The 22,735-nt window shown below is 47.0% G+C and overlaps 1 protein-coding gene across 2 annotated transcripts in view; it reads left to right on the top strand.

The window, feature by feature from the left end:
- wwc1 (WW and C2 domain containing 1) overlaps positions 1–22,735 on the top strand; it is a 204,741-nt gene that overhangs the window by 115,833 nt on the left and 66,173 nt on the right. The window contains exons 12-15 of one of the 2 annotated variants that reach the window (XM_038796050.1): positions 9,445–9,499; positions 9,742–9,819; positions 10,512–10,598; positions 22,529–22,721. In XM_038796050.1, coding sequence (XP_038651978.1) covers positions 9,445–9,499; positions 9,742–9,819; positions 10,512–10,598; positions 22,529–22,721 — 413 coding nt within the window. Of the gene's footprint in view, positions 1–9,378; positions 9,500–9,741; positions 9,820–10,511; positions 10,599–22,528; positions 22,722–22,735 lie in introns of both variants that reach the window. The other variant, XM_038796049.1, reaches the window with a different exon arrangement.

Below are 22,735 nucleotides of genomic sequence, written 5' to 3'. Positions count from 1 at the left end.
GGAGGGGCTCACTTTGTCTGAAATGGAGTAGGGTCCTGCAAATTTGGGGGGGGGGGGGCAAGAACTGGGGTTGTAAAGTGAAACCATTACTTGCTGACCGACTGAAGGGGGCCAATGTAATCAATTTGCAAATTTGTCCAAGAGCCATTCACGGGTCGGGTGTGACATAATTGTCCTTTCTTTGAGTAACGTTCAGGATTGTTCTGAGCACAGATAAGGCAATTCTCTACCTAATGGGGTACATCGCTTTTTCAATCCGGCAACCAACACAAAGGTCTTAAATGGGCAATGGTATTGTCGATCCCCTGATGTCCCTGTCCGTCATGAAATTGGTAAATGAGCTGATTTCTGTCTTGGTGGGGACCACATAAATTCCATCTTTTAAAACTATGCCATCCTGTACAGTCAGTGCGTCCTTCCATTTATCATAGGAGGCTGTTTGAGGGTGTCATCTGCTTTTTGGGCTTGAGATAGATCTTCAATATTGGTCTGGGAAACCTGGACTGAATGTATCGGTTCGCTTTCGGGTGGCTGCCAGAAGTGACCATGGCATGATCCTGCTTTGGCTATGGCGTCTGCCTTTACATTTCAGGGTGTGGAGGAGCGATGATGGCTTCTTACTTTAACGATACTGTATGTGCGATCTGAGGCTGTCTTGAGAATGTGCTTTAACAAAGGGGCAGAAGGTATGGGTTTTCCATCGGCTGAAACAAAACCTCGAGATTCCCACAGGGGCAGGAATTCTGTTAAACTGTTGCACACATACAGGCTGTCGGAGTGTATGTCTGCGGGAGTTGGAAAAGAGTCGGGGTTCTGAATTACATAGGCTATGGCTGCGAGTTCTGCTGCTTGTGAATCCAGGTGGCCGGCCAATTTTAGAGAGATCTCTTCTAGTGGGTGTCCCTTCACGTCTTCCACGTAAATTCCACAACCAGTAATTCTAACTCCATTTTCGATTGTAATATGAATCCATAGACGGCCAGCAAACGCGGTCGGATGTTCCCCCTTCTTTTGCCTGCAGTAATTTAAACCCTCGACTGGATCTCCTTTGTTATTCCCAATGGCATCTAATATGGCTGTTTTCATTTCCTATAGGGTTCCTCCTCCTACATTTTGGGGTTCTGGCAAAGCTGACCTTACGGACTGGCTAAGGCTCATAACTATTAGCTTTACTTCCTCTCACCTAGACCGTACATAACCTTTTGTTGGCGCACCTCTTCAAAGAAGCTGTGCGGGTCTGCGGTGGGTTGGAATGGACTAATTTTCATGCAAGCTTCTCTTAATTGGGTGATGGATAGTGGGGTGGTGTAAACAATATCAGGCTCCTCCTGATCCGATGACCTGCGTTGCGTGGTAACCAGATTCATGGGGATCGAATTGTGAGTAGGGGTGTGTGCTGCCTGTGCAGTCGGTGCTGCGGGTGCTTTTTTTGGAGCGTGGGGGCTCGATTTTGATTTCCCGTGTCCTCCACGTATCTTTGGGCGCTTTCGTTTAACTCTTGCCAATTGGGAGCATCTTCCTCATCTATATCCTGCCCGAAAGTGTACCTGAAGCCATTCTGTACTGAGAGTAGCGACTGTAACTTTTCTATCTTCTGTCGGCATTTAGCATGGTCAACGGTACTCTGCCTCTGCTGCTTAGTGGAGTTGTGGAGCACTCTCAAAGCTGCTTTTATATCTGCGCATTTGCTAGTTAGCTGGGCGACCTGTTCTGTTTCTTCTCTTACCAGGACTGCACGCTGTGTATCTTGGTAGGCTTTATCATACTGGGTCTGGAAGCTACTAAGGTGAACTAGACAAGATTGATGTGCGCGTTTTACATCGGCCATTTCCTTATCCTTAGCTTCTAACTGTTCCCGGAGTTGCTCAATTATCTTCTCGCTATTGTTACTGTTTCCCTCGTTCTTTTATTCCTTCTCAATTAACTGCCTACATAGCGTCTTCATGACCTCCTCTGTGCCTCGCAACTGTGCCAAACAGGACACACTATTGCTCTCGGCTTTCTGACTTTCCCTACATTTTTCTTGTGGAGCTCACTTAGGTTCTCCCACCAAGTCTGTCCTATCTTTCCTGGACCTGACTCATCATTAGCGCAAAAATTTGACCAAAGGGGCCATCCTTTCCCTTTTAAATATTTCCTTAACTCTTCCTCCCATATGGGGCATTGCTGTGCTCTGTTGGTCGCTGCGACCTCGGGTTCCTGTGGATTCATCAATCTTTCCATTGCTTTAGTGTCCATTACTTCTCTTATCTCTTTCTCTACTTTCAATTTGGGACAGGGGAATAAGGCGCCGATTTGAACAGCGGGTATGGCTTAAGCTATTTTCTGGCTCACAATCCCTCGATAGTTGTACACAATTCTAACGAGTTTACCTTACTCTTCCTGTTAGGTATGCATGCGGGTTAGTACACACTTCCGAAATTCGGTTATTTGGTCGATATGGGACTTGGTTCTTTCTCTTTCTCGCAATTTCATTCAAAGTTTGTGGGTTCTCTCGGAGTGACAAAGTCACTTCTAATCGAGTCCCGTCAGAGTTCGCCAATAATGTTGCTCTGTTTCGGTCCCAACAGCGTCGCAAATACTGTGTGTATTTCTAGTTATCTTAGTGAACCACAATCTTTCCCCTATATCGATCAAATGACCACACAACCAGTTAGTTCAAAAGATGGTTTATTTACGCACACAAGAATTATCTCAACATGCAAACACAATTTCTACTATGAGTTCAACTACACCTATCAGCTACAATAACCTATACTTAACTTCAGGGCAACCGGCACTGTGCAAATGGATAAGGCCTTTATCTGGATTTCACTTGGCTGGTTCAAAGAAAGTGGCTCTGTCTCTGCTGGACTATCGGTCAGGTAGCGATCGTTGGTCTTGAACTTAGCTGGCTGTTCTTGCTGCAATTGGGCTGGCACAGGCCAGATCCAAAAGAGACCCGGCTGCCCTGACCGGCCTGCAGACGCCGCTGACACTGCCCCCAGCCACCACGAGGTTCCCACGGGTGCCGCCATCTTGGGGCCCCGGCTCCACATGCGGGTCCTGGGCGCTGCCATCTTGGGGCCCCAATTCCACGTGCGGGCCCTGGGCGCCGCCATCTTGGGCCAACACGGAAGGCCCTGCCAGCGATTACTCTGGCACCGAGGATGATCTGGAACTCTCGCCACGACTTGCTTCCATCACACTCGACCAGTCGCGACCACGCACGCTCACCAAGACTACGACAACGATCCAGCTCAACGGGCATGAGACGAAATGTCTACTGGACTCCGGGAGCACGGAAAGTTTCATCCACCTCGACACGGTAAGACGCTGCGCGCTCCCCATCCACCCAGTCAAGCATAAGATCGATTTGGCCTCGGGTTCGCACTCCGTCCAGATCACCGGGTGCTGCATTGCGGACCTCACGGTCCAGGGGAGGGTTTTCAAAAACTACAAACTCCTCATTCTCCCTCGTCTATGCGCTCCGGGCCTGGATTTCCAGTGCAACCTGCAGAGCTTGACCTTCCAATTCAGCAGCCCTATTCCCCCCCCTTACTGTCTGCAGCCTCGCGTCCCTCAAAGTGGACCCCCCTTCCTTGTTTGCTAATCTCACCCCAGATTGTAAACCTGTTGCCACTAGGAGCAGACGATAGTGCCCAGGACCGGACCTTCATCGGGTCCGAGGTCCAGAGGCTCATTAAGGAAGGAGTCATCGAGGCCAGCAACAGTCCCTGGCGAGCCCAAGTGCTGGTAGTTTGGACTGGGGAGAAAAACCGGATGGTCATTGATTACAGTCAGACCATCAACAGGTTTACGCAGCTGGACGCGTATCCTCTACCCCGTATTTCTGACCTGGTTAACAGGATCGCGAAGTACAAAGTCTTTTCCATGGTGGACCTTAAGTCTGCCTACCACCAGCTCCCCATCCGCGCGAGTGACCGCAAGTACACCGCGTTTGAGGCAGATGGCGCCTCTACCTCTTCCTCAGGGTTCCATTCGGTGTCACAAATGGGGTCCCGGTCTTCCAACGGGAGATGGACCGAATGGTCGACAAGCACGGTTTACGGGCTACCTTCCCGTATCTCGATAACGTCACCATCTGCGGCCACGATCAGCAGGACCATGACATCAACCTTCAAAAATTCCTCCGAACGGCGAAACTCCTTAATTTAACCTACAATAAGGATAAGTGCGTGTTTAGCACCGATCGCCTAGCCATCCTTGGCTACGTAGTGCGTAACGGAGCAATAGGCCCCGATCCCGAACGCATGCGCCCCCTGATGGAACTCCCTCTCCCCAGCTCCCTAAAATCCCTCAAACGCTGCCTGGCCTTCTTCTCCTATTACGCCCAGTGGGTCCCCAACTACGCCGACAAAGCCCGCCCCCTCATCCAGTCCACCTCCTTTCCCCTGTCGATGGAGGCCCGCCAGGCCTTTAGCCGCATCAAAGCGGATATCGCAACGGCCACGATGCATGCTATCGACGAGTCCCTCCCATTCCAGGTCGAGAGCGACACGTCTGACGTAGCTCTGGCGGCCACCCTAAACCAAGCGGGCAGACCCGTGGCCTTCTTCTCCCGGACCCTCCACGCTTCCGAAATCCGCCACTCCTCGGTGGAAAAGGAGGCAGAGGCCATAGTTGAAGCTGTGCGATTTTGGAGGCACTATCTGGCCGGCAGGAAGTTTACCCTCCTCACAGACCAACGGTCAGTAGCTTTCATGTTCGATAATACACAGAGGTGCAAGATCAAGAACGACAAGATCTTGCGGTGGCGGATCGAGTTGTCCACGTACAACTACGATATCTTGTATCGTCCTGGGAAGCTCAACGCAAAGCGGTCTCTAAGCTGGTGCCTTGCTGCTTTTCCCTCAGGATGTGTTATGGGGTGGGGGAGGTGCTGTGCTGTCGCTCCTTGCCATGGGCGCTTTATCGCTTCCCCTGCTGTCGCTGTTCAAATCCGCACTCCACGACAAACTTGTCTGCCTTGGCAGGGGCTGTGAAAAAGTATCCAGAGTTTACTGGGTACAGCATACCAAACCGTACACAGTTCTTGTACAGTGCTGCCTGTGCCTGTTAGATTCTGCCCGCCGCTTGGCCAGGTCAGCCCCAATGTTCTGGTATATTCTTATTTTGTGTCCTTCCCAGCTGCAGCTCTTGGACTGCCTGGCCCAACACAGGATTCTTTCTCGTTCCTGGTACCATTGCAGTTTGGCTATTACTGCCCTCGGTTGTTTCCCGGCTTTGTGTTTCAGTCGCAGCAACCGGTGTGCCAGTCTATTTCTGGTGGCTTGGGAAAATCACCCTTCCCAACAAGTTGCCCAGCATCTAGGCCACATAGTTTGTGGGTCCCTGCCCTCGATTCCCTCCAGTAGGCCCACTATCCGCAGGTTTGGCGTCCTTGAGCTGTTATCCTGGTCCTCGATTTTACCCCTCAGGCAGCCCTGCGACGCGGCCAACCTCGCCACCTCTTTCTCCAGTGCCACGATCCGATCACTCTGGTCGGTTACGACTTTCTCCAAGTTCTTGATGGTTGCCTCTTGGGCTTCCAGTCTCACCCGCACTGTTCAGGGTTAGCTGTATTTGTGCCAGAGTTTCGGCCACCCCATCCTTCACTATGTACTGAATGTCTGCTTTTATATCCAGCTGGTGCTCCCTCAGTGCGTCCGTGAAGGGTGCCTTCCAGCTCCCCAGTGGAAGAGAGGTTTGTTCGTGGTTGCCTGCTCTTCTCGCTCCACTGCCTCGTTTGCTGGTCGGCTTGTCTGATTGCTGCAGTTCCTGGCCCATTCCACTCCTGGTCTCTGTTCGGCCTCTATTTTGTTTCCCCTTCTTTCCTCCTTCCACCGTCTTACTAATGTTTGGGGAATGAATTGCCAAGTTTTCTGGTGAATTTACGTTAAAAAGTGGCTATTTTTCGGATTCATGGAAGGAGGGCCACCTGACGTGCGACTGCTCAGCACATCGTTGTCACCAGAAGTCATCTGTGCAACTTATTGTTAATTAGATTGGAGCACTAGCCTTGGTTAGGTAACGCATTTCATTGAGACCCCCCTCATAACAATGAGGGATGGATTCAGATATTGTGTATTTGGGATGGCAACTTGGTCACCTGAATGTGTGTTCTAGCATCAGAGGTCAGGCTGCACCAGCGATTATGCAAGTCGGGCAGAAACCACAATACGCCATTACAGTTGCCATAGGTAAGAGATTGTGAGCTTCATTATCTTGACCTGTTGATCGTTAATGTCTTCAATCTTACATTTCAGTGAGAAGGGAAAAGGAAAAATGGATCTAGGTCTCCATGCAGCCATTCTGAGGATCATGATACAATGGAGGAAATGAAGGCGGGAAAGGTGACCCCAAGCTTAGCTCCAGGTGGAGGGTCTGCCTGAGGTCCAGGGTCAAGGGAAGCCAGAAGAACGAGAAGGTCAGGAGGAGAGACCCAGACAATAGAGGCGACACACAAGTCCTTGGATATACCTATTTAACAAATGAATGAGAGACCGTGCTGCACACATCTGTGCGTGTTCTGAGCTCTGGTAGATCTTCATGAAGAACTGATGCCCCATGGAGGTGGAGACTATCCCCTCCCAGTGGCTTTAAAGATGCCGCAGTGCTCAATTTCTTTCCCTCTGGGTCTTTCCAGGGATCCATAGGAGACCTGCACAGCACCTTGCAATCTTTAACACACAAATGCATAACAAAAACTTAAATGCCCATTACAGCAAGGCACAGCAGTATGTGAGGTTTGCTGTGAGCGAAGGTTGTCAGGCTACGTGATTCACTGGCTTTGCTGCTATCTCCGGCATCCCTTGAGTGAAGGGTGCAATCGACTGTACCTACATGCCTTAAGGGCTCCATGACAACAACCCCTAATGTTTATAAACCAAAAAGGCTATTGTTTCACATATCAACCTGCACTGCAAAAAGAGGAACCCTTCCCGGAGTGTGAAATGAAGGTGGATGCAAAATCTTCAGAGAATGAAGCTCAGGAGTGCCGGGAACCTTGAGGGTTATGAGAGTCAGTTTGAAGGCAATGATGTTATCGAGAAAGTAAGATGTGAGAGACATGCCTGTGACACGTATTTAATCGTTGCCAGATTCCAGGAGGAGTAAAGTGAAGGCAAGGGAAGATGGACACAGTTATCCTGACCCTCAGTTTCATCTAAAGCGATGTCTAGCGATTGCTTGAAGAATTCTCACTTGCGCTTTCTCGCCTCACAATTCAACAGGCCACGATCTCTTAAGAAGGGAAGCAGTGCTCCCTGTATGCGCTTGCTCTGGGAAGTGGGTCTCCACTCAGCAATGAAAACGATCCTAAAATTTGAAATAGTCGTCGGCACAAAAATGAGAAACGAGTGGGTAGTGAGATGAGGGCGTTGTGGGGCATCTCCGCCACCTGTCCATGTCTTGACCTTTGGCACTACCATTGGGGAGATCCAACTGCTGCTGACCCCTCAAGCCTTCTGAGCTGCCCTTACAATGATGTTTCAAGAGGAAGAAGAGTCAGAAGCCCATAATCTAATATTGGATAAAAGAATTCCTATGGTGGAGAAGGAGGCCATTCGGTCCATCAATCTGCACCAACCCCCTGAAAGCGCACCCCATCCAGGCCTACTCCCCTATCCCAATCCCACAACCCCATAACTCCATCTAACCTGCACATTCCTGACACTAAGGGGCAATTTAGCATGGCCAATGCACCTAACCTGCACTTCTGCTGTGGGAGGAAAGCGGTGTGCCCGGAAGAAACCCACGCAGTCACGCCGAAAGTGCAAACTCCACACAGTCACCCAAGGCCGGAATTGAATTTGTATCCCTGCCGCTGTAAGGCAGCAAGCTAACCACAGTGCCGCCCTAAACACTTCCTAAAAAGTGTTTAACACACCTCCCTCACATCAGACCAAGCTATCTTCAGTGAGATTGACATCACATGTTAAGGATTATAAGACTGCGTGTGGATCACTGTGATTGTCAGGATGTGTTGAACTGATGGATCTGTGATCTGTACTGAGACAATGCAATCTCCCCTTCCCCACAGGTGTGATCCCTGTCCTCCCCAACAATCTCTAATCTCTTTGAATTCACTGAGGGTAGTAAGCCTGTCCTGAATGAAGACAAAAGAATGGCCTGTGATGAGAAGTGATGGAGCATAGATTGTGAAAGGTGCATGCCCTTTGTGTGTGATGAGCCCTCCCCAGCAGTTTTGAGGATGGAGTGTGAGCACCATGACCGATGAGATGGTGGTAATGTGAAGGTTTCTGTGTGACAAGCAGTGGTGATATTTGTACCTTGCTGATGGTTGTGTGAGATTCCTGAAGAGAGTAACCTTTTGGGCACATGATGCCATGATAAACGTTTGATATTGCGGGGAGTTGAGGATAACAACCTGGCGGAGCGGATAAGATTCTTCACCCTCTTCCGGCACTGGAATGCGGTTGCCGGTTGCCTTGAAGTCCTTGCGATGGCCTAGGCTGGAGGAGTGAGGCTTGTGTGCTTTTTGGAGCCATTCCTGGAGATATAGGGTGTTCCTATGTGTGCCTGCACTCTCTGATAAAGACCTGGAAGGCGTTGTGGCTGAAGTGGGGTGCTGCTGCCTTATTTTGGCTTGTAGCCTACGTTCTTTGACTCAAAGACATTTCTATGGGTGTCCTGGAGGTAACTGGGCTGGAGAGAGCAAGATGAGCTCTGGTTGTGCTTACGTATGGCGCACGGACTTGGCCCACTTGGTAACAGCAGGGCAGATGAATCAGTTCTTGACCTGCAAGGTGATTCCTCTATGCATAATCAAATAGGTCCCAAGCACGTTTCCCACCATTCCGAGCAATGGGATCCATGCCACCAAACCCACCCACCACCACACTTAGCCTCTAAAAGAGAAAAGTCTACTCACTGGTAATGTAAATGGAAGTTATTTTTTTAGAAATGCTGGTCAAAGCAACCTGAATGCAGTTACTGAATGCATATCTCCACCGAAATTTTCTCATGAATGAGAAATGCTGTCTCCCCCATATTACAATTTTTTTTATTACTGAAAGGGAACCTCATTGTACCATTGTAAAGGAAATTCTGCAAAGAATGCTTGCTCCCAGCCCTTCTCTGGTCAGTATTTTGAACCTTCCTTAACAGTTCCAAGTTTTGACTTCTATTTTCTTAGGTGCTGCAGCGCTTCAGGTTTTAAAACTTTGTATTCAATGTTCAGGAATGTTCATGTTCAGTGCCATCACATTTCTTTAATGTTGATGGACATGCTGCATCATTCTAATGTTTTCTCTCTCTTTTATATTTCCAGCATTTGCAATGTTCTTCCTTCCTCAAAATTAAACCAAATGACTGTAATTCTGTTCAGAAAATTTAAAATGATATTGATAAATGTTATCTCCTGCTACTTTTCAGATGCTTGCACTCAAACAGAGATGTCTGGACCAGTAATCCATCACAAAATTGCTTGTGTTTCCGCAGCCGTATCAGACGAGTCAGTGGCAGGTGACAGTGGTGTATATGAAGCAGTGAGAAGGTATATAAAGCACATTCTCCAGGATATTCACTTTTTTTAAATGGAAAAATTATTTCCTTTTGTCCTGTCCTCTTTGCACTTGCAAACCCATTTTTCAGTTTTGAAACTTGGCAGTTTCTGTATTCTATTTTGTCACCAAATTCCTGCAACAAAATTGCAAGTACAATTACTGAAAAATGCAAAATAGCTCATTGACTTAAAAGGATGTGCAGTTTGTTCTTACTTGTTATATCTAACTCTAGATCGTGTGAGATAGAAGATGTACTTTTTGATGATGAAATTGAAGCACTAGGAGCTTCCCGACTCCAGATTGGAATGAAGTAAGATCTGAAGTTCTCTTAATATTGTCAAAAAGATTTTAAAATTACTGGCAACTTAAAAACTGCAACTTTTTTTTATTTTTACAACTGAACTTGCCAAAAGTTCACTTGAGTTGTAACCAAAGGAGAAGCATTCTGAAAAAAAATCTTTCCTAAGTATCATTAGGGAATTTGAAAAGAAGGAGCAGCCAAACAATTGAAATGGCAATTCAGTGAAAAGTTGGAAAAGCGTGAAGGTCAAGAGAATACCTAAAGGCCCCAACTAAACTGGTCAAACTGGTTTGCTTTACAGCTCATTAGAATTGAAATGTGTTTCTTTTACTGCATTGGGGTGGCATGGTGGCACAGTGGCTAGCAGATTCAATTCAGGCCCTGGGTGACTGTCTGTGTGGACCTTTTCTCTGTGTCTGCATGGGTTTTCTGCGGATATTCTGGTTTCCTCTCTCAGTCCAAAAATGTGCAGGTTAGATAGATTGGCCATGCTAAATTGCCCCTTTGTGTCTAGGGATGTGCAGGTTAGTTTGTGGGCTAGGGCGGGGTAAACAGGGGAGTGGATGGGCCGAAAGACCTCTTGCAATGTAGGGATACTATGATTTTTCTATCGTGTTTCATTCATTTGCATAACATTTGGTAAGCTGTTACTACGCTTTGCAAAGTTTCTTGCTTAACATTAAATGTCCTTATTTTGGCAGGTATGATGACAAAAGCAAAAGATTTGCAATATTTATTATTCAGTTGAGCAATTTAGCAGCGCTCTCATTGCCACAGAACCGTACACTGTAAGTAGAAACAATCTTTGTTTTGCAGGTGAGCACGATTTGATCACCACCTACTATTAAAACTTTTGATCTTGCAAGATCGATTTAAGATGATTGAAGAACAGACTAGGTTGGCTGAAAGGTTATAACTTGTGATGACTTTTGAAAGTGAATACACTTCAAAAAGATTTACATTTAAATGATTTACCTTCCCATTCCTGTAGATAGTGCAAATTGTTGAATGCCAATATTTATGTTTTTCTATACGATTATATGAATTTGGGAGTAAAAATGAAAGTTGAAGTTTAGCAAGAAAGTTAAACTACTCCTGGCCGCCAGGATTTAACTGACTGCAGAGAGAATTAAGCCAAGTGGCTAGCCGAGCAGCTTTCCCTGTGCGGCCTCATGTCAGGCAGAGGCACAGATCCCTCCTGAACAGGCCATTCAGAAAGAACCCCGCCCCCCCCAAAAAAGTTGTTACTCCCCCTAGTCTTACTGCCCCCTCCTTACCCCACAACCCATGGTTCCTCAAACTCTTACTGGGATTCCCAAGACCTCCACTTTCAGTCCCGATCCAGAGCTGAATACCTCTTCAATCCTGGAGTGTAGTACTGACAGTGGCCACTATTCCTGGTGGCACTGCCAGCATCTAATTGGCCAGCAGCTCTCTGAGGCAGGACTTCTTGTGCCCTTTACAGGGTGGGCTCCCTTGATTCTAGCCTAACAGGTAGGGCTCACAGAGCCACATAAAATTCAGCCATATAATTTAATGGATGTTTCCATTGTGTTCTCAGTAGTATTGATAAGCACAAAGCAGTTTGTAGGAATTGGTGAGAGATATTTGATATGATTTCATGCCTACCATGTAAAAGTCATGTTCTGGCTTATTAATGGAAATTCTTTACATTTGTTCATGAGAATCTCATTAAATCTTCTCTGAAAAATAATTGAAATGTGACCATGACATAATTTCTCATGGATTCTGATGTAGAGATTTCATCAATGTTTGTTCAAAGTTTTTTTAAAATGAGCAATATTTAGTGAAAGTCTCAGGTTACTGCTATTGTGCTGGAGCTCGGTCTCCAAATTAGATTGGCAGAAATGCCAACGACCTTGCAGAGCAAATGTGGAGAACTCAGTCAGCTGTAAGTAATATCAATACAGATGGATTAATGGTACAATCATGTGATGAATAGTAATATTACATGAAACAGGCTACAACAAAGCCAGAGGCCAAAACAAGAAACAAAGTTATTTGCAGTTAGTTGTAATGGGGCTGGAGATCCAACTTAGAAATAGGTTACCAAAAACGTTTTTTTTAACTTGGCTATAAATAGGTTGAAGTAGTTGTGCTAGGCAGTCTAAATGCCCTGAAATTTTGCCTACAATACTTCTGGGCTCAAGTGGGAGAGAAACTATGACAATGAATTATTTAGGATTGCAAATTTCGGTCAGTCCAAGCCTGCACATCTTGCAGGAAACTGAACCAACTGTTGACAATTAACATTAACAAATTGTAGCAAATGCTTGTCAGTCTCAGAGTCATTACAACACAGAAGGAGGTCATTCGGCTTGCTGAGTCCAGGCCACCTCTCTGTCGAGCAACCCAATTGGTCAGATTCCTCACTCTAACTCCATAGCCTTGCAGGTTTATTTCACTCAAGTACCCATCCAATTTCCTTTTGAAATCATTTAATTGCCTCTGCTTCCACTACACTTATAGGGAGTAAATTCTACATCATTACCATTTGTTGTGTAAAAAACCTTCGTTCCCGCCTCCCATCCATTGAGTTTGTCTATACATCTCGCTGCCTTTGGAAAGCGGCCAGCATAATCACGACCCCTCTCACCCGGGTTATTCTCTCTTTCAACTTCTTCCATTGGGCAGGAGATACAAAAGTCTGAGAACATGCACTAACAGGTTCAAAAACAGCGTCTTCCCCGCTATTACCATACTCCTGAATGACCCTCTTCTAGATGGAATTGATCTCTTCATACATCTTCTCTACTGAGTAGTACTACACTCTTTATGCTTAACCCGATATCTGTGTCTATGTATTTACATTGTGTATTTATTCAAGTCCTATGTTTTTATCATGTATGGAATGATCTGTCTGGACTGTACGCAGAACAATATTTTTCACTGTACCTCAGTACACGTGACAATAAATCAAATTAAAATTCATACATATCTTACCCAAATCTAAATCTGTATCTTCTAATCCTTGTCCCACAGCTAATGGGAACAGCTCTTATTTGTCTACATTATCTAAATCTATCACACTTGTACACCTCTATCAAATCTCCCCTCAATGTCTCTTGCTCCCAAGAGAACAACCCTAGCCTCTGCAACCTAACCTTGTCGCTAAAATCCCTCAATCATTCTGATAAATTTCCTCTGCACCTTCTCAAGAATCCTTGCATCCTTCCTAATGTGTGGTGACCACAACTGGATGCGATAATTTGGTTGTGACCTGACCGGGCTTTTATAAAAGTTCAGCATAACATCCCTGCTTTTGTACTCATTATCCCTATTTGTGAATCCCAGGAATGCGGCCAGAGGCTCCCACCCCAGATAATCTGTTTTTGTGATGTAGATTGAGGGATAAATGTTAGTGAGGACATCAGGGATAACTCCCTGCTCTTATTCAATGTAGTCCTATGGAATCATTTACATCCACATGAGGCAGAGTCTCCAGTAAACATGGTAACTGGAAAATGGCATTTCTAGCAGGGCAGTATCCCTGCAGTACTACACTTAGCCTAGCTGTGGAGGTGAACCCACTCCCGCCTGATGTAGAGATAATAGCGTTACCCATTGAGCCATGACTAACATCGAGGAGACACTAGAGAAATTTAGGCTTAATAGCCCTTAATCTTAAAAATAATCTTGCAGGAGAAGATGCAGTATGCTAATAAATGGCTGGGGAACAGGAATCCAGAACATGACTGTAAATTAAACTGCGATAAAGACAAAGGGATTGGGTTTAAAAAGGAAAAGCTTTTTTTGGGATTGATATCCATATTTTATTCACGTACAATGCAAGATGATTTTGTGGGGTTGGAGGGCGGGGTTGTGCAAACAAAGACAGCGAGTTTCCATAAAATTCTGAGGATTTTCCTTCGATAGCTGTTGTGAAAGAGTCCAAGTGTGATTGTTTTATGGGAGGTTTAAATGCAGAGTGCCAGGTAAATGCAATGAGTTTTACTGCAGGTGAGGATTGACACCCTGACCCAGAAAGAAAGAAGACAGATTTCTCCAAACCCTGTTATCCCGCCCACATTTAGAATTAATGCGTAAATTCTCCAGCCTGGTGCTGAGCTTCCCAAAAGCTCCTTCCAACAAAAGGACCAAGAGAGAGTGTAAGTGGAGGGCTTCAGGGTGGGGATCTGTGCTCACTTCTCGATAGAAATGGGAACTGAGTCTCTTAGTGGATGAATCTGAAAAGCTACTCAATTTAAGTTTAGTTGAGAGAAGAGAGAAGAGTCGGATTGATTGGTGATGACCCACTGTCCCGTTATTCAGCTTCAGTATTGTCCGTGTGATGGTTCCAAATTACAGCTAACCATCTGTTTGCGATGTCTGTCAACCTTCCAGTCCACTCTGCTTCTCACTCCTGGGCCATACATTCTCCTGTATCTCTCCTCACATAGGCCTTTTTCATAAAACTTTTTCTGTTTGCGATCCTGCTGATATTACCCAGCAGTTGAGATACCTATGTTAATTTGAGGATGTGCCGCCCCCCTTTTTATGCCAGCCCGTGACTCACCTGCGGGTCGCGACCCCCACTTTTAAAAAGCCTGGGGCGCGATTCTCCGCACTCACGACGGGGCGGAGAATAGCGGGCGCGTAAATTTTTACGGCCACGCTGGTCCGATGCCCTCCCGCTATTCTCCCCCCCCCCCCCCCCCCCAACGCCCGCCTCCCAACACGAATCGCTGCCCGCCATTTTTTTACGGCGAGCAGCTATTCACCCCTGGCCGATGGGCCGATTTCCAAGGCCTTTACGGCCGTTTTTATGAACGTAAAACACACCTGGGTTGACCGTTCGTAAAAACGGCTGTAAAGTCCCGATCTTGGGAACCATGGCATCGATTGGCACGGCAGTACCACGGCCGTGCCAAGGGTGCCATGGGCCCGCGATCGGTGCCCACCGATCGCGGGCAGCGGGTACTTACCCCGTGCACTCACCCCGTGCACTCTTTCTCCCTCCGCCGCCCCGCTGTATCCAGGCTGTATTAGGGCGCCTGAGGGGCATACCGGCCCGCGCATGCGCGGGTTTCACGCATATGCGTGATGACGTCATCCGCGCATACGCGGGTTGGAGTCGTCCAATCCACGCATGCGCGGCTGACGTCATCTGACGCATCAGCCGTCGCTAACTCTGGCTAGCGGGCTTAACGAAATTCGTTAAGCCCGCTATGCCGGAGGTCACGGCCGCGCGATGCTAGCCCCGACCGGGGAGCAGAATCGGTTCCCGGTCGGGGGGGGGCAGAGGCTGGCGTCAAACCCGCACGTTTTTGACACCAGCTTCCCGAGTCTTCGTGACTCGTGAGAATCGCGCCCCTGGTCTATGCAGAGAACACCTATGTTCCTGCACACTCTTTAGAACTGTGCCATTAAGCCTACTTTTCCTCGCCTGATCCCTTCGCCAAAATGCATCACCTCACACTTCACCTCTCTGTTAAATTCATTCTGCTGCTTAACTTCCCATTCTGTGAATCGAAAAGTAAAAAGTCTTAGAACACCAGGTTAAAGTCCAAGAGGTTTGTTTCAAACACTAGCTTTCAGAGCACTGCTCCTTCCTCAGGTGAATGAAGAGGTATGTTCCAGAAACATGTATATAGACAAATTCAAAGATGCAAGACAATGCTTAGAATGTGAGCATTTGCAGGTAATTAAGTCTTTACAAATCTAGAGATAAGGTAACCTTCGGGCACGCCTTCAGGACGCGTGACAACGCAGAATCGCCGAGCAGAAACTTATAGCCAAGTTCCGCACACATGAGTTGTGGCCTCAACCGGGACCTGGGATTCTTGTCGCATTACATTCATCCCCCACCATCTGGTCTGGGCTTGCGAAATCCTACCAACTGTCCTGGCTTGAGACAATTCACACCTCTTTAACCTTGGGTTACCCCTATCTCTGGATCTGTAAAGACTTAATTACCTGCAAATGCTCGCATTCTAAGCATTGTCTGGCATCTTTGAATTTGTCTATATATATGTTTCTGGAACAAACCTCTTCATTCACCTGAGGAAGGAGCAGTGCTCCGAAAGCTAGTGTTTGAAACAAACCTGTTGGACTTTAACCTGGTGTTGTAAGACTTCTTACTGTGCTCACCCCAGTCCAACGCCGGCATCTCCACATCATGAGCCGAACTGACTAAGGTCGTCAATTCATACCATGCTTAATGTCTGCCACATCTCCAAATTTAGTATCGTTGGTATATTTTACTGTTCTAATATCCACGTAATTTAAATTTATCAACATAGTACTGAAATTTGAGGAACATTACTTCTCATCATTTTGCAGGCTGAAAATAACCATTTACACGACTTAAATAATAACAAGAAATGCTAGAAAAACTCAGGTCGGGCTGCATTCGTGGAGAGAAACAGAGTTAACTATTCAGATCAATGACCTTTCATCAGAACTGAAGAATGGTAAAAACCTAAGAGTTTTTAAGCACGTGGAAGGGAGAAAGGGGCAGGAAGAAGAAAGGAGAATGTCTGTGATAAATTGGAGTAAGATTAAATAACAAAATATTTCATGATGCAACAGCCAACAGTGGTAATGGATACAGTGTGTCCAATTGAGACGTTAATGGCGACAGAGCAATTATCTGATCAAAGAACAAAGAATAGTACAGCACAGGAACAGGCCCTTCGACCCTCCAAGCCTGTGCCGACCATGCTGCCCATCTAAACTAAAATCTTCTACACTTCCTGGGTCCATATCCCTCTATTCCCATCCTATTCATGTATTTGTCAAGATGCCCCTTAAATGTCACTATCGTCCCTGCTTCCACCACCTCCGGCAGCGAGTTCCAGGCACCCACTACCCTGTGTGTAAAAAAAAAAAAAGAAGGGATGAAGAAAGAAACCAGAAAGTATCAACCCAGCAAAACAAAAAAAAAACACCTGGACCATAACACAGGCAGAAGGTATGATCCATAGTTGTTGAACTCAGTGTTGAGTCCAGAAGGCTGTAGAGTGCCGAGTTGAAAGATAAAATGCTGTTCCTTGAGGTTTCATTGAGCTTGAATGGAACACAGTAGTCACCATGGGCAGAAAGCTCCCATGTTGACCTATAAAGACCTTCACTAATGTCACATTTAGGCATGTACATAAATATTTCCTTCACAACAGACAGCAGCAGTCAAGTGGAAAGAGCAAGAGACTTTCTAGCGATGGCTGCTTTCCCATTGGTGCCAGGCATCACTGATTGTACCAACATAGCCATTAAAGCACTAGCAAGCCAGCCAAGGAGCTTCCATCAACCGCAAGGGATGCCACTCCGTAACTGCAGATTATGTGCGATTACAATCAAGGAATCGTGCAGGTGTGCGCAAGGTACCCGGGAAGCAGCCATAACCAAGTCCTCGGGGACTTCCATCTGCCAGTGATATTTATGGGCCTTTGAATGGATGAATATTTAGACATACCCCACGGAAAAATGGCTGAAATCTAAGGCTGGAGGCTGAGCATCATCAGAACAAAAGCTGCACATCAACCAGGTCCACAATTGGTCTGCTGAAGATGAGGTTCTGATGCTTGGATAGATCAGCTGGATCGTTCCAATATGCACTCACCAGAATCTCCCTCGTGGTAATATTCTGCACTCGGCTGAACATTCTGGCCCTCCAGAGAGTGGAAACCATGTCAGACGAAGAATTGAGGTAGACAGCCCGGTCCTCTGATGAGGAGTCAGAGGAAGAGGAGGGTGAGCCGGTCCAAGGTGGGGGACTGAATGCCCATGAGACATGGGAAGCTCTGATCATGAAAGATTCCAGTAGCTGAGTTTCTCCAACTCAATATCACCTTCATGGCTGTTCTCTCCTGTGCTTAGCTCGGTGACATGAACACGAGTGTCATGTATGGGCAATATTATGGATCCAAATAATGTCCATCAGAAGGATTCAAACATAATGAATAGAGACAGCCAGATAATATTTGGAAAATAACATTTATATACACAGTGATTCAATATTCAAATCTCTAAAAATAATAGACATCAAAGTGTGACTAATATCAAGTTTTCATTATTCTTTTCTGGTGCTGCGGCATGCTGCTTCCCTACCTCACTGACAATTCTATTAGGGACAGACTACTGACTGTTGCGTCATCTTGCCTGAGATGACTTAGCAGCCATCCTGTGGTCACCTGAGGCCATGAGGACCCTGATGTGTTGGAAGTCTCCAGAGTGGCAAGTAGCTCATCAATTGTCATAGCACTCGTAGACATCTATGCCAATAGAAAAGGAGTGGAGGAGAGGCTGTGGGCATCAGAAGCATCCTCAGGTGCTCCCCAATGGCTTCAGTAACTGTTTTTACACTGCTACTAGATCCATTTGGTCGTTCCAGCTTTCCTAAGAGGCGCAGAAGCTGAATGTGACTCCAGACTCCTTGTATCTAACCAATCTGGCTCAGATGCCCGGATGTCAGAGAGAAAGCAATGGAGTGCAGGTCAGAATACATACCCAGTATTGTGTCAACTGATCTACTGGGTTTGGCCCTCCATGAAAGTTACCAATCTGCCAGTGGAGGATGCCAGGCATTCTGTATTATGTGTCATCACAAAAGTCTTCTCCAGAATTCTGTGTCATGTGCAACCCCTCTCCATATACTTTGAGCTGGACATCCAGTATCTGCCGCCTGACCGACAACTCCAGATCTCAGCAACTAGGTCAACTCCAGCATCCTCTGACTGCCAGAGGCCTGCTCCATCTCAAATTCTGAAAGTTGTTTGTGTGACTGTGATGGGCTCTCACTAGTGCATCTATCGTTAGAGCCAAGATGCACATATGCACCGAAGGTCATTGGTGCTAGATGCAGAGCAAGGATGTGATGCTGCATGCTCTGAGGCATCCTCTCCCTCCTCGCAGGTGCATATTTGTTCCTCTGGGATGATGTCTGCAGCTGTCAGCATTGCATCTATGTGGTAAACAAGAAAGAAAGTTAGGAGCATCGTCAACTTTCCGGGTAGGTTTAGTGAGAGATATTACATCATTGGAAACATATGAGACATTGGAAATATTATTCAGAGGCACAGTTCCTCCACAATGTGGTTAAACCTACAAAGTCATAAACCAACACAGTAGCACAGTGGTGGGCAGCACAGTGGTTAGCAAAGTTGCTTCACAGCTCCATGGTCCCAGGTTCGATTCCTGGCTTAGGTCCTTGACTGTGCGGAGTCTGCACGTTCTCCCTGTGTCCTTGTGGGTTTCCGCCAGGTGCTCCGGTTTCTTCCCACGGTCCAAAGATGTGTAGATTAGGTGGATTGGCCATGCTAAATTGCCCTTAGTGTTCAAAAAGGTTAGGTGGGGTTACTGGGTTATGGGGATAGGGTGGAGGTGTGTTCTTAAGTGAGGTGCGCTTTCCAAGGGCTGGTGCAGACTCGATGGGCCGAATGGCTTTCTGCACTGTAAATTCTATGATGCACCCATGCTATCTACCCGCCAGCTTTCGCAGCTTCAAGCACCCTCGACTTCCCTGCCCCTTCAGTAATGTTTGCTGTAGTTAAAAAGCACTCTTGGAATCTCACCAACCCGGAGTCTTCTTCCCATCTTGCCTTGACCTATGACCAAGCTGCATTCGTTGGCAGCAAACCCAAGGACCTTCTTCCCGATGGCTGTCAGGATAGGTGAGGAGGGGACACTGTCCCCAGTCCTGGGGCGCGATTCTCCGACCCCCACGCCGGGTGGGAGAATCGCGAGAGTGCCGGGCAATTCCCGCCACGCCGCCCTGGCACCCGCACGCGATTCGCCCCCCCCCCCCCCCAAAAGCGGCATGCCGTGTTTAACGACAGGCCGCTCGGAGAATCCGCGCTCGCCGTTTTTAACGGTCGAGTGGCGATTCTCCGGCCCGGATGGGCCAAGCGGCCTGCCCAATCCGACCGGTTCACGCCGGCGCCAACCACACCTGGTTGCTGCCAGCGTGAACAGCGCACGAGCGCTGCGTGTGTGGCCTGTTTGGGGGGGTGGGGGGGAGGGAAGAGGTTTGAGCACCAGGGGCATGCTCAGGAGGGGTCTGTCCCGCGATTGGTGCCCACCGATCGGCGGGCCAGCGTCTCTAAAAGACGCGCTCGTTTCCCTCCGCTGCCCCGCAAGATCAATCCTCCATGTCTTGCGGGGCGCTCGCGGGGAGGACGGCAACTGCGCATGCGCGGGTTGGCGCCGGCCAACCTGTGCATGTGCGGGTGACGTCACTTAAGCGCTGCCGGCTGCGTCATTTAGGCGGCGCCGCTTTGACGTGGGCGCCAAGGCACGGCGCGCAAAATTGACGCGGTGCCACTCCTAGCCCCCTGGGGGTGGGAGAATAGGGTGCGAGGTGCGGCCTACGACGCCGGAGTGAAACACTCCGGTTTTCACTCCGGCGTCGCCACTTAGTCTCCTGTTGGGATAATCGCGCCCCTGATCTTTTTGAGAGCCTTGTTCTCCCTCTTCTGCAAAAAAGCGGGAGATTGTAATGATGATTCTGTGCTGCAAACATTCATTGAATGGTGTGACAATTGTGTACTTGGCACACTTCGTTCTATGCTCCTTGACATTTATCAGGTGTCGCAATTCCACCACCTCACGACCATCGCCATGCAGAGTGGCATGTGTGCATCATGCTGCCATATGTACTTGGGCCACACACATGACATCAGCGGTTTGTTCAACACCAAGCCGCTGCGACCATCCAGATTGCTTTTGTATTGTTGCTCTGAGGACTTCCCGCCTTTCACTTTGATCTCACAGGGAGCCTTTGGGCCCTCCTAATCCCCTGGATCCATTCTCTGAACCATCTGTAGAGAGGCATATCGTATAAAAGGCATGATTTTCAGTATCTCCCTAAACACTTGCTTTTCATCTAGGATTTCTTTGCTGGCAGAGGTCCAGAATGCTTCAAAACTGGACGAATATTCGTACACATTTATAAACTAGCTTTTACCAACTGCAACAGTGTATAAGAATTCAAAATTTTCACCTTAAATTTACCAGGCGCCTAAACATTGTTTGATATTGCAGCCCAGCTGTTGCTGACTCTGCCGGCAGCCAAAAATTGGCCACGGCACCTATTATGCACCGACTTTCAGGCACTGGAGACAGCGATCCAAAAACTTCTGGATTGGCCTCCCGCCCCATCATTGAGCTACGTAAAGTTCAGCTTATTAACTCTGTCTCCCTTCAAGGATGCTTAACTTTTCCAACATTTTTTGTTCTTACTTCAGATTTCACACAGTATTTTAAGCCACGTTTTAATCCAAGCTGACACTGATCCTCCAATTCCATGAAACTCATTTTTGTTAACCAGCCTTTTGTGTGGTACTTTGTCAAGATGCTTTCCTTCACCATCCTTCTCTGTTATTTCATCAAAAAATTCAGTTAGATTATTCAAATATGATCTGTCTTTTACAAGTTGGTACTGGTCTCTTTCATTAAACTTAAACCTCGCCAAGCCGCTGTTAATTTTCTTTCCCCCGATTTATTGTTTCTAAAATCTTGTCACTACTGATGTTAAACGGACCAGCCTGTAGTTATTAGGAATACCCTTGTGTGGGCAGCACGGTGGCACAGTGGTTAGCAGTGTTGCCTACGGCGCTGAGGACCTGGGTTCGAATCCCGGCCCTGGGTCACTGTCCGTGTGGAGTTTGCACATTCTCCCCGTGTCTGCGTGGGTTTCGCCCCCACAACCCAAAAAGATGTGAAGGATAGGTGGATTGGCCACTCTAAATTGCCCCTTAATTGGAAAAAATAATTGGGTACCCTAAATTTTTTTTTTTTAAAAGGAATTCTCTTGCACCCTTTCTTGAATAAAGGTGTGCAGTTTGCTACTGTCCATTGTCCAACCCTCTGGCACCTCCACCACCATGCCTGCCACCTACTTCCATAGCATTGACTGACTCTTTGCTGCTGAAATACCCCATCCTGCATTTGTTACCTCGCGACGAGACTGATCTAATGTATTCCTGGCCAGCTTCCCATCTTCCACCCTCCACAAACAATTCCTTGAATTTGAAATTCTTCAAACCACATGGATTTGTCGCTTCCTATTTATGTAACCTCCGCCAACCCTACAACCCTTCAAGATACCTGTATTCCTCTCATTCTGAAGTTTTGCGCATTCCTGATCTTAATTACTCCCCGTTGGAGTTTCAGTTGCCGAGGGCATGAATTCTGCAATATCCTTCCTAAACCTCTTTCCTCCTTAAGTTGCTCTGAAAACCCACCTCCTCGACCAAGCTTTTGGTTATCTGCTCTGATCTCTCCTTATGTGCCTCAGTGTCAAACTTTGTTTGATCATCCTCCTGCAAAGTGCATGGGAACTTTATACTATGTCAAAGGTGCTAAGAATGCAAGTTGTTGTTTATGTAAGAGACTGTAGCTACAGAAGTGCCTTGTTAGCATTAAGAGATATTCTTGACATCCTTAATTTTTCTTTAGAGGTCACCATCCCGTTTCTGTGTGGAAAGCAATAGCATAAGTTCCCATTAAGTGTGACTCAATAATTTCAATGGACTGGGAGAGGAACAATATTAGTTGATTTTCCATTGTATTGTATAAATCAAGCCAAGTCTGATGTCCAAACCTGGGCCCCCATTATGAATCCTACTTCCATGAATGACAAGCTTCTGCATGGTGTAACAGCCCTTACTTTTTCTTGACTTCATATTGATGGAATATCAGAGTCCCTAAGTGTTGAAATTCCCATGCATTTGACCTGTTTTGGTTTTTTTTGGTGCAGTTATATCCGTGTGGCCGTGCTCCCATGCTCTGAAAATGCAAGCTGTCTGTTTCGCACCAAAGCATCAACAGCTGCTGAAAACCTCACATTCAATGAAGTCTTTTGGATCACCCTTTCCTTTTCTGCGTTGCTTCAGAAGACTTTGCGAGTTGATGTTTGCTCAGTGGATAAATCTCATCGGGAAGAATGTTTGGTTGGTAACTGTGT

This window comes from Scyliorhinus canicula, chromosome 4 (assembly GCF_902713615.1).
Source record: "Scyliorhinus canicula chromosome 4, sScyCan1.1, whole genome shotgun sequence".
In the NCBI taxonomy this organism is placed as follows: Eukaryota; Metazoa; Chordata; class Chondrichthyes; order Carcharhiniformes; family Scyliorhinidae; genus Scyliorhinus; species Scyliorhinus canicula.
The sequence above is the reverse complement of the archived record's forward strand: the minus strand, read 5'-3'. Positions and strand labels throughout refer to the sequence as shown.